A 12,886-nucleotide genomic window follows, 5' to 3' on the forward strand; every position below is an offset into this window, starting at 1 on the left:
ACTTTGTTGCCCGGGCTAGAGTGAGTGCCGTGGCATCAGCCTAGCTCACAGCAACCTCAAACTCCTGGGCTTAAGCGATCCTACTGCCTCAGCCTCCCGAGTAGCTGGGACTACAAGCATGTGCCACCATGCCCGGCTAATTTTTTTTTTTGTATATATATTTTTAGTTGGCCAGATAATTTCTTTCCATTTTTAGTAGAGATGGGGTCTCGCTCAGGCCGGTCTTGAACTCCTGACCTCTAGCGATCCACCCGCCTCGGCCTCCCAGAGGGCTAGGATTACAGGCGTGAGCCACCGCGCCCGGCCCTGATCTAATTTTTATATCCATTTTTTTAGATCTCATTCTCTGACTTCTTTATAAGTATTGGCACTTTGGAGCACCCCTCCTTTAAATTCTCTTCTTTCTCAGTTTTTACAAAGGCATTATCCTGGTTTTCTCCTATTCCTCTGACCACTCCTTTACATTCTCATTCTTTGGATACTTTTTCTACCTCCATTCCTGAAAAATGATCATATACTAAAGTTGCCTTGCATCTCTGTACACTCCACTTGTAATTTTGCCATCCCACAGTTTTAATTCTTACCCATCCACAGATAATTTCCAAATCTTTACCTATCAACTCCACTCACTCATGGGCTCTGGCCCTAAATTGCCTTCATTTTCTAAAAGAAAACACATCTACAACTTTAATATGAGAAAGATGGTACTGAGAAATGGCAGAGGTACAAACAGATCTAGGATTCTTTTTTCTAGAGTCCTTTTCTAGGGAAACTTCATGCAAAAGATTACCTTTGAGCCAGACTTTGAAAGATGGGCAGGATTTTGCAGGCAATGATTAGCAAAACATCATTCTGAAGAGGAAAAATGTTGGCTAAAAAGAATGCTTGCCAACACAGAGTGTAAAAAATTCTTTTAATTTCATGTTGTCTCAGCATCCATTTTAAATATAAGTTGGACTTTCTCATACCAGAAACAGGGCTCAGTCACACTTGACAGTTTCCAGTTCTACACCCACCCAGTTCCTCAGTGAGGTGGATCCAGATGGCCGTCTTATCCAGCTGCTCCCTGAGGGCCACCACCCTGTTTGACAGCCACACACAGCCTACTTGACTGGCCCCACTGACCCTCACACCTGCAGGGACTTTGCAGATATGCCATGGTGACCACTTTTCAGTCACAGTGTGACCTCCTGGAACTCATGCCCACTTGCTTTAAACCCACCAATTAAAACTCCTCATGGAAAACCTATTTGGATAACACCCTAGACCCAATAAAGGCTTTGACCCACGGGTCCTCCACCCTCCGTGTGCTCCCTGACCTCTGTGTGCGTGGCCTCCAGACATGCTGTGTGACCCTCAGGACCTGTTAGTAATAAAATCTTTATTTCCATCTTGTGTCTGTCCTAATTATTGAAGAGGTGTTCTCCACCTTAAAGGTTATAAATAAAAACATAGGGCCATACCACCAGTCCACTGATAAACAAACAAAAAAACAGCAGCCATTTTGGAAGCTGGGCCACTAGGTCATATATAAGGTACAACAGATGTTACACCAATCTGCTGTCTCCCCCATGTAGGAGCAAAATCTGTTAGAAAACAGACTGTCATGAGCAAGGTGGTATTACAACAATGGCTACCACGCTCTACTGTGTGTTGAAGTAAGTTAATCTGCACAATAATAGGCACAAGTCATCACCCCTATTTGCAGATGAGGAAACCGAGGCTAGAAGTGATTGAGTTGCTTGTGGCAGATTTGGTATCTTAATATCCAGCAGATCAGACATGCTTTTCTGTCTTTAAAATCCAAAGATTGCTTCTTATGCTTCCCTGTGTATCAACATACGGACTCATAAAGAATCCAAATCCCTGAACTGAATGCAAACTGATATCCACAAGGCTTTCGCTTGATCACCATTTTCCTGGATCCAACCATGAATGTTTTCTAGGCAGGGGAGACCAGACTTTAGCTCCATCTCACAGGGAGCAAGAATGTAACCGAAATGCAAAAGGGAAAAGGAAGCTATCCAAACAATTTTAACTTCATTCTTACAAACTGTCACTTGGGTAGAACTAATCCCTCTATCCTGCCAATAAAAATAACATAGCTGAAAATGTATATGCTTACATATCATTTATTTAGCTAACCAGTTAGAATGTTTCACTACAATCATCTTTAACAGAGCTAAGCAAGCTGAAAATAAATGAATTTCCTTCTAAGTGCTTTGAAAAAGTAGCTACTGGGAAAGCTTTTGAAGCCTCTCTGTATTTCCTCTACTGCTCAGTTGGTGGAATATTTTCAATGATCAACTGCAAATCCTTCAGACTACAGGAAAATGAATCATTTCTCCTTATCCCTTTCACTGCTTCTCACAAACTTGAAGTGAAGTGATTTCAGTTCCTCATGTAGGAATGTCGGAAGCCAGAAACTAAAGCGCAGTACCAATAAAATGAGACAGAAGGCTGATTTATACCAAAAATAACATGCAAATCTTTTCCAGAGCTTCTGGACAACATGAATCTCAAAAGAATGTAACATTTACAACATCCACTTGTCTTGCTGACAGGTGGATTTACCGAATGTCATTGTTCAGAAGTTTTAAGAGGTAGCAGGTTAACAAAGTTTTGTCTTGTTTTAATTTTTTTTTAAAGTCACAAAATATGTCTCACAAAACATCAGTCAGAAGAGGAAGGGAAAAAAGAGGGAGGGAGGGGGTGTAGAAAATCTAGATAGAACATTACTACACACAGAGTTCCAGAACTCACAGCCTCACAGATGTGTGGATTAACCCTATGGTAGGATTTTCAAAGCTATTGTTTAAAATAAGAAAAAAACCTATTGGAAATGAAATCTATAATTTGCTTCAAAAATAATAAGGAAAGAGAGGTGTGGGAGTATAGATAAAACAAGACTGGCCATGAATGGGTAATTGCTGAAGCCAGCTGATGGCTACGTAGGGGTTCACTATACTCCTCTGTTGATTTTTTTAATTATGGTTTAAATTGTCTTTAATAATAAGTTGGGTTTTTTTTTTTAAGAAAAAGAGTCTATTTAAGCAATGAAGTAGCAGAAAGTTAACCAGGGTAGGCCTCTTCCATTTGCATTCACAATACAAAAATACTTTGTCTTTCCTGTTTGCAAGCCTACTTTCAGGAAGAGGGAGTTGCTGTAGTCTCTGGTCACTAGAATATCAGGTCTATTGAGGCAGAGATTTGTACTGTGCCCAGTGCCTAGAATTGGGCCTGGCACTTAAATGAAAAAGAAAAAGAATGGATGAATGAATGTCTCCTGACAGACAGAAGAATCGAAGCTAGTGTGGACAACTTTTAAATCCAACATAAGGAAAAACTTCATAATGAAACTGTGGGAACATACATTGGGCTGCCTCAGGGTTTTCTCCCCTGCTTAGAATGTCCTCTGCATGCCCTTTACTTTCTGTTGGACCAGTAATTTTTGAGAACTGGCTCTAACATGAGGCTTTCCCACATCCACCCTTCCCCGGCCCTTCACTGGGGCAGAGAGAACACCTCTTGTCACAGAATGCTATGCATATCTCTCTCTAACACTTATCACATTGTATTTGTTTACAGATTTGCTTGTTGTGGAGACTGGCATAGAACAGGCCCTTAAAAAATGTCAAATAATTATTGGAAAGAGTTAAATTCCCTGTTGTGTAGTTGTTTTAGTAGAGGCTGTATTGGCACTGTCTGGGGATCCTACAGAGGAGATGAAAGCATCACTCATTCAGTCATTCATGTTTGTGGAGCACCTATTATCGATACGTGTCAGGCATATAATATGCAGCTTCAGTAAAAGGAGAAATAAAAATAATTGAGTCACTGTCTTCAAAGACTTCACAGTCTTGTGGGGGACACAGAGAAGTAAATAAGCGATTACAATATGGTGTGATTGTACAACCAGAGGGGAAGCCCTGGAAGCTAAGAAATCATATAGGAGATGCCTGTGTAAGGTGTAGGGGACAATGTCAGGGAAGGTGTTTGAAAACTAAAATATGACGTATAAGTAGGAATTCAGCAAAATGGGGAAAGGGAAGGACAGGAAAGCATTAGAGACAGGAGGAATTCACAGAAGGTTGAACTGAAGGTCTTTTAAGATCTCTACAAATCTAAAAAAATCTAGGATTTTAACCCCTTAGAATACATATCACAGACTCAAATCCAGTGCTGAGACAGAGTCCCATAGCAGTACTTTAAGACCTTTAAATACATACTTCTGAATTGGCCTTGAGCCGGCTTGCTTTCTTTGTCTTTATGGTACGCAATAATTTGAACTGTGTAATTCTGGTCCGGCATAAGACCTTGAATAATTGCTTTAGTTGCAGTGTTCTGGAGATTCAACTGATTAGTTTTTCCACCTATAATAAAACAGAAAGATAAATCAGTTCTAACATATAAAGTTATATGTATACATATATGTATATAGCACATAATAGTGATATAGTTTTCATTCTCATTTTCAGTTGCACTCTTTTTACGTTAGATAACTTAAACAATTTTTTCATCATAACATATTATTGCTTCTATATACTAGGAAGAGCCATCATACAAGATTAGAAGACAGCAGGTTCACAACATTAGATATACCCTTCAAGGAAAGAACTCCACTTAGAAGTGAAGGGAGAGATATGGGCAGGCCAAATATAATTACCCATGCTGGAATTTTTTCTATGGCCTCTCTAAAGCGAGTCAAAGCATCCTTGAAACATGAGAATTTAATTATCTTAAATCTGACCACTGCTAGCTCAGGATGCTGAAGGAACCACTCATTCCCTGGCTACTTAAAAGTTACTTGGTTCATGAAAAGATTCACAATCCCATTACCTCTCCATCAAACTAGACTGACATCTAAGGCTTTCCTGAAAATACTGTTGATTAAATACTCAACATTTATGCAAAATTCCAAATTTTACCTTTCCTCTCTAATTTCTGGCAGCAATTACCATGCCTGAGAAAGGAGAAATAAATGTGCAACCCTCTCTAACAGTAACAATGAGAGGGGTCTGACATTTGCTGAATTAATCAAACATAACAGATTTTAATATCTTTTAATAATATTCCAATAAAATTAATTTTGTTAAGTCTGAAATTTAGTGCTGACATTATCCATGCTGCCTGCTACTAGAGGGCAAAACTGAGTCTTTCTCTTGCCAAAATACATTTCCTTAAAAGCATTTGTGTCTAAGATTTTTAATTTGGTGTCATGAACTTCTTCAATCATTTAAAACTCATCTACTACAAAGTGAATCAAATAAATCTTTCATAATGCATGTTTCACTAAAAAAAAAAGTTCCCCAGAAAACTGTATATTAGAGTCCCTCTTTGAGAGTCATAGGGTGTGTTATTTTATTAAAGGCTTTAAGAATCCTGCAACAAAATAGTTTTAAACTGTGTTTAAAACAGCATTTCCCAAAGTTATTTGACCATTAAACCATTTGGTTGCATAATAGTTATTAGCATCCCAAAGAATATCATGGAATAAGCTTTGAGAGCGACTGGCATAAATGATATTTGGACCATGTCTCATGGTGCTAAAACATCTCTAAACATTTTGTGGCTAGATGTGTTTATTATTCCGTTTATTTACTATGTTTACTCAAGTAGATTCCAGAGTGTCAAGATTGTTTGATTGGCTTGGGCCAATGCAGTAAGGACGTTGAGTAAAATAAACCTACTATTCCTCAAGAAATAATTTGCTTTTATCTTCAATTTTTATTTTGTCACAGGAGATGTTTAAGCAAGAGCTGGACATCCTACTTTTTGGGTGAACTCTTGCAGAGGAGATTGAAGGATCAGGTTGAGGTTTGGTTCAGAGGCCACTCAACTCACTTCTAAGATTCTATGATTCCTCAACAACACTTGCCTAGGGTAATTAATAGTTTGGTATTAACAGTAGTTAATCAGGAAAACTTAAACTACTGATTACCTGGAGAATAATTACCTTTCAAGATCAGACATGGGGGATTCTCAGAGGTACCACAAATTATTAGTAGTAACTTGCATTTAATACTACTCTCCACAAGTGAGTCACTTCTGTAGGCCAACAAGGGGAAAGTTGGCATATAGCATAGCTCAACCAGAAGTCATTCTAATGAGCTGATGGGTACTATTTCTTAATAAAAGAAGTGTCCTTTTTAGTCATCAAGCAAGAAGCTGGGTGTTTCATCTGCTTGTAGCATTTGAAATTTTAAATCAACTATGTAAGATGTCCACATTTGTCAACAACAGAGCATCTGTCTCCCTCATTAAATCAGCTGGGAAAACGTCACCAACAGAAACGAGTCCAGTTCCATATAACCCTCTTTATCACTAACAAAGAGAAAAAAAATATATATTTACATAAATATATATTGCACTAATATGCAATTATTATGTACTATTTGAAAATGAATCCTTGGAGAGGAAATGATAGCTGAGTGCATCTTTATAACAATCATAGGTAACATTTACTGAGCACTTACTACATGGCAGTCACTATTCTAAGTGCTTTATGTTTATTTTAGTCCTCACAACTGGTGCTTCTCAAATTAATGTGCACAGGAATCACCTGGGAATCTTTTTAAAATTTAGATGCTGACTCAGGAGGTCGATGGTGGAGACCAATATTCTGCATTCCTAACAAGCTTTCAAGTAATGCCTGTGCTGCTGGTCCCAGGTCAACCTTGAGTTACAAGATCATAAAAATTCCATTAAGTGAATTACTAATATTGTTTGAGCTTTTTAAAGAAGAAACTGTGGCACTGAGAGATTAACTTGCCTGAATCATGCTACTTATAAGTGACAATGAGACAGGAAAAGGGCAGGCACTGCTTCAGGCATTGCTTTAGGCATTGCTTCAGGAATTGCTTAATTGTGCAGGCAGTGCTTAATTGAGTCAGGAAGTCTAGAGCTGCGCTCAAAATAAGATGGAGGCAGGACAAATTCCAAAGGGTTAGAACCAAGATGGAGGAGAAATCCACTGCTTCTTGACCTTGCAGCTTCATTATACCTTCATTAACATAAAATTACCATAAAAGTTTCTAAGGAAACCTCCCACTCCCATCATGCAGCTGAGCCATGACACTTCCTATTTGACCATATTTGGTGAAAAGGAGGAGATCACCCTCATTCCAGGAAAACATTGCCCCTTTCCAAGAAATAACATTAATATTCCTCCCTTTGTTTAGCATATAATTAAGCCATTGCTTAAATAGAGAGGCTAGAAGAACCATGGAGCTGGTTCTCCTCCACGGAGAGAACTAGCCTCTACTCTGTGGAGTAGATTTTCTATACTTCTTGAATAAAACTCGATGTCACTTTATACTATCAGCTCTCTCCTGAATTCTTTCTTGTTTGAAGCCAATACACTTGGACTTCAAGTAACTTCAGCATTGAGAGTCACTTTCTGTGACAATAGAACCAGATTTTGAATTTAAGCAATCCAGTTATTAATCCCATCTTTGTCTTCATGATGCCCATGTAGCCATGACAATTACCCTACACACTCTGTGTTGTTTTTAGCTTATTATATTTGTATAATAAAAACACAAAATATGAGAAATAAAAATTCAACCAAAATTTAAAACATTTTTACATAACTATTCATTATTGATAAATTTGTTCAACTTATGCCTTTCCTACTTTGTCACTTATTTTCACAATGTCTACTTAGCCTTTATAACTTTAATGTATATTTGCTGAATAATATTCTATCGAGTTAATCATAATTTATTCAGCCAGTCACTATTGGACACCCAAGTGTACTGCATTTTTCTTTAAGTGTCAATGAACCAAAAGTATTCATTCTATGTCTAAACAGAGGAAGTAAAACTTTTTGATTGTCTGCAAATTAAGAGAATTACAGTGAGGGCAAGAGTTACTTTTTACACTTTGGGGAATGTTATGTCCTTGATTGGAGGGTAATATTTTAAGCTCAAATGATTAAATAAAATCCAAGGTTTCCAATGATTCTAAAGTAATGCTTAGCACAATGTGTTTTTAGTTACCTATATATAAAAAGTTGCTAATACTCTGGAAAACACAGTCCATTGTTTTTACCTGAAGCTGGAGTCACAAGAAGTTTGTATCCACTAAATTTCCCTCTTGGAGCTTTCCATGAAATCTGTATACTGTCATGGGATAATACATTATATCTTAACCTTGTAGGTGGAGCCACTAAAAAAGAAAAACAAAAACTGTTTAAACATTGAAACATTGAAATTTCCACTAGATAAGTTGAAAAGTCAAAGTAACATAATCGAAATACAAAGACTTCGTCATCCTCAAAATATGTTCTTTCTACAACCTCATTAAGAGCATTTGTTTCTTACCCAATGGACACTTACTTGTCAAATAGTACTGACCTGATGTCAAAGAACTAAGACTATTAGAATTTAATACTCTAGCCTACTATAGTAATTGAAGCCAATCTTCTTAAATACTTTCATTATGTTATAAGGATTTTTCTACTTGGAACATATGAGCTTTTATAATCTACTCTACTGGGACCTATTGTATGCCTTTCAGTTTTTTGCTTTGGTAATCCAATGTGTTTGATAATATGAGAATTTGAGAAGGCTATTATGGACATGTTATGGTAATAAGATATTCATTTAAAAACATTTGAGAAAGAGATTATAAAGGCATTCAGGATCAAATGAAAGATGATTATGTTTTGTAAACTTGGATCCACTCTTCAAGTACAGCTGATTTATGTACCTGTCAGAAAGATACAAAGCACATAGCCATAAATCAACCCAAAAGGTTTAATCTTTTCTGACAGTTTACAAAAATGAATAGATCTGTATTACTTTTTGTGCCAGTCATTCCAACTTCAAAACACATTTTTGGCTCCCCATGTAAATGTTCCAGAATTTCAAAAAAGAAAGGAAGTTTTTATTATATAATATCTAAATTAATTTGTTAACAAAGAAATGTTAATACTTAACAGAAAAGTTATCACTTATGCCCACTTTTATGCCCAGCCTTCCTTTCTCATTTTAGGAGAGTATAAAGGAGGGAGGAAACAAATATTCTTCTGAATCTATACAGGACATAATAAAGAGTAAGGATATTAGTTTATTCCCAGTTCTGCCACTTACTAGCTAAATAACCTTGAGCAAGAGATTGTTTCTTCCAAAACCTCAGTTTCCTTATTTTTAGAAAAGGTGACAGCAATACTTTCTGCAAAGGAGAGATGGCAACTTTATTTATTTATTTATTTATTTATTTATTTATTTGAGACAGAGTCTCACTTTGTTGCCTGGGCTAGAGTGAGTGCCGTGGCATCAGCCTAGCTCACAGCAACCTCAAACTCCTGAGCTTAAGTGATCCTACTGCCTCAGCCTCCCCAGTAGCTGGGACTACAGGCATGCGCCACCATGCCTGGCTAATTTTTTCTATATATATTTTTAGTTGTCCAGATAATTTATTTCTATTTTTAGTAGAGACTGGGTCTCGCTCAGGCTGGTCTCGAACTCCTGACCTCGAGCAATCCACCCGCCTCGGCCTCCCAGAGGGTTAGGATTACAGGCAGGAGCCACCGCACCCAGCCAGAGACGGCAACTTTAAATCAGATAATGTATATAATGAATGCACTGCATTATAATAGGTCATCAACAAATACTTGTTCTCCTTCTCCCTTATTTCATCTAATGGTTGAGATCAAAGTCTCATTTAATCCTCACAAAAATACATTGCTATCCCAATTTTATAAATAAAGGAACTGAGGCACAGCTAAGAGACTTGCCGAAGTTTACATACTGGAAAGAACAATGAAATGCACTGTTTCTTTGGAAGATGATCCTTTTTAAGAAGTCACCCTTCACTTAGCTAGATGAATGAAGAATTTACTACTGTGCAAACCCTCCACTCATCAAAATCAGTAAGCACTCAAAAACACAATCTTGAGAGTAGATCTTCTTTCTAGTTGTCCTTTCCTACTTCTAAGTAGAGAATGGCAGCCATGCAGAACAAAAACATTAGCTTCTTGTTCTCAATTTGACATGAATGGAAGAAAGAGTTTACATTTCTCTGATTAATAGGAAAGTATGAGTTTATTATATGAACAACTATTTTCAAATGGAAAAGGAAGGTGCCTAAACCTAACAGAGAAACTGTTATTATTTTTGCACGGTCTTCAACTTGGGGGAAAAAATCTGTTTATAGATAGGTTCTTATTACTTTTGGAAGACAATTTAAAATAAGAATTAAAAATTTTTTAACAATGTATCCAAGTTTCTGAGCTAAATCAAGTCAGTGGGCTGGTAGATATCATTGGCCAAGCTTTTGCATGAACGCACTGGTGAAAGAAAGCTGGCATGCCTGGGAACCAAGTGGAAAAGGACAAGTAGGCTGGGGGCTTTGATGTAGGCAGTTCCAAGCGGGTCCACGGATTCTGTTAGCTCTCCAGGTGTGTTGACATCTCAAGGAGAGCAAACAAGTTAACATTCAGGATTACTAGGTTAAAGATTAGAAATCTTTAGAGCATTTTCTATTCATGCTGTTCTTTAAATCAGCAGTCCTGGCCAAGCACAGTGGCGCATGCCTGGAATCCTAGCACTCAGGGAGGCTGAGGCAGAAGGATTGCTTGAGCTCAGGAGTTCGAGATCAGCCTAAGCAAGAATGAGATTCCTGTCTCCACTAAAAATAGAAAAATTGCCGGGCTTTGAGGCACATGCCTGGAGTCCCAGCTACTGGGGAGGCTGAGGCAGCAGGACCACTTGAGCCCAGGAGTTTGAGGTTGCAGTGAGTTACAATGATGCCACTGCACTCTAGCTGGAGTGACAGAGTGAGACCGGGTCTCAGAAAAAATCAGCAGTCCCCAATCTTTTTGGTATCAGGGACCCAGGGACCAATTTCATGGAAGACAATTTTTCCATGGTGGGGGTGGGGGGCTGGGGGGCAGAACTCAGGCGGTGATGCAAGCTACGGGGAGCTGTAAGTACAGGTGAACCTTCCCTGGCCACTCACCTCTTGCTGTGCAGCCGCATTCCTAAGTTTCATGGAAGACAATTTTTCAAGGGATGGATGTGGGGGATGGGAGCCTCAGACGGTGATGTGTTGTGTGGCCCGGTTCCTAACAGGCCACCGACAGGTACCAGGCCATAGCCTGGGGGTTGGGGACCGCAGCTTTAAATGTTGTCTGAGTTTCTAGCCCTCAACATCTCTTTAATCAACAGATAACCTTCTAAACCTCCAGCAGAAAATAATGAGGGCAACGTGGACCATGCTCAAATAATTCAGATGGTGGAACCCAGAGTGGCATTGGCTTCTACTCAATTGCTCAAGGAAACAAAATGTGAAGCAAACACAACACCCAAATCCAGTAATACTCAACTCTTTTATTAATTTACAAACGATTCATCTGACTATAGTCCCATTACAACTTCTAGCGAAAAGCAATGCCACTATTACGTTTTATCAACAGACCATATCTATTGCTTATATAAGCATAAATATTCTCACACTCATTAAAAGAAAATCTTGGTGAGACACAAAGTTCACAATTCCTTTAGGTTTTTCCCTTTAGAGGAAAAACACTGAAAAGAAGAAATGGTAGTTAAAAAAGAAAGAGGCATGAGGTCACAGCTGTGGGTTTCAAAGTTAGCCTTTTCCCCTCTGGAAGGCACTGGGACTTGAGCCCAGAGCAAGGGCAGCAAGACTGACAGAAACACTGTAAGTGCAGTGGAGAAATAATTGCTCTTATCTCATGGAACAAAAATTTGTGTATATTTAATACTAGACCCATGATTTTTCTTTCTGCAAGCACAAAGGAAGTGCTTTCTATACATACACTTAACTTCCAGTAATAATTATAAACGCTTGTATGAACTTGACTCAAAAGTTAACTTGTGTCAGTTCAAATCCTAATGTTTTCCAAAAGACAAATGTCAAGTGTAAAATCTGATTTTGAGCACACACCAAGAACCCAGAAGAAGCCAACAAACTCATTCTTTGCTTGGTGAAATCAAGCTTCCAGTGTGGAATTAGGCCCAGTACAACACTGGTGAATATATGAACTTCATCCTAAAGGGGGATTGAGGAGGAAGACTGAGGAACATCTAACTCATTATTTTCTGCTCCACTGCAAGGTTAGGCTGTTACTGAAAGTGTAAGGGTATTTTTGTTTTGCTGTGTTATATTGTGCTTTGTTTGAGAGGGAATATTTTCCTTAAACCCAAAGAATTTCACTGCAATCATTCCTATAGAAGCTCATAGGCAGGAGAGAAATTTTCAGGTCATTCCATTGAAGCCTTACTATTACCAAGCATTTAGGAAATTCTATTTCATACTACTTATTATTAGGCAGCAGACTAACTTTCTGCTGTCTGCCTTCCTTTCTTCCTCCCTTCCTTTCCTTTATTTCTTCTCGACTCAATTTGAAATCTTGCTGTTTTGACAAGTGACAGCCTATATAAAGATTTATGTCAATAAAATGTTCTCATTAATTCTTAAAAAGCTACTTTTTACCCAAGGATGCTGCAATGGACATCTTGTGTTCCTCACCATCCACACTCACATTCCCTCTGCCTTATTTGACAGCACCCTGGTTTTCTTCCAAGGAACAACACGCCTTCCCCACTGCATCAGGCCTTGGCTGCACTATCAATCAGCTATCCTTTCCTGGCTAAGGGGTGGGAAAACGACCCAAACCAGGTCAAGCTGACTTGTCCAAGAATCTGAACTTGACTCCAGCGATGGAAGGATGGAAAATCGCTCCAGTCATTCCGATGACATGCTCTAAAGAAAATGGTCATTAGTTCCTACAAACTGTATCCCAGGGGGTTCCCAGATTCCTACCCTTTTCGAAGCTTGATAATTTAACTTTTACTTTGATTATATGAGCTACAGCATTACCTACTAGTAATACATTTTTGCTTAAGTTGGCTGG

At 38.4% G+C, this 12,886-nt stretch overlaps 1 protein-coding gene across 1 annotated transcript in view; it reads right to left on the minus strand.

Annotated features, from left to right (window-relative positions):
* Positions 1 to 12,886, minus strand: part of COL14A1 (collagen type XIV alpha 1 chain) — a 200,049-nt gene that overhangs the window by 163,368 nt on the left and 23,795 nt on the right. The window contains exons 3-4 of the mRNA XM_045560831.1: positions 8,053 to 8,169; positions 4,230 to 4,373 (exon numbers count right to left, since the gene is read on the minus strand). Coding sequence (XP_045416787.1) covers positions 4,230 to 4,373; positions 8,053 to 8,169 — 261 coding nt within the window. The remainder of the gene's footprint in view (positions 1 to 4,229; positions 4,374 to 8,052; positions 8,170 to 12,886) is intronic.

This window comes from Lemur catta, chromosome 9 (assembly GCF_020740605.2).
Source record: "Lemur catta isolate mLemCat1 chromosome 9, mLemCat1.pri, whole genome shotgun sequence".
Taxonomy (NCBI): domain Eukaryota; kingdom Metazoa; phylum Chordata; class Mammalia; order Primates; family Lemuridae; genus Lemur; species Lemur catta.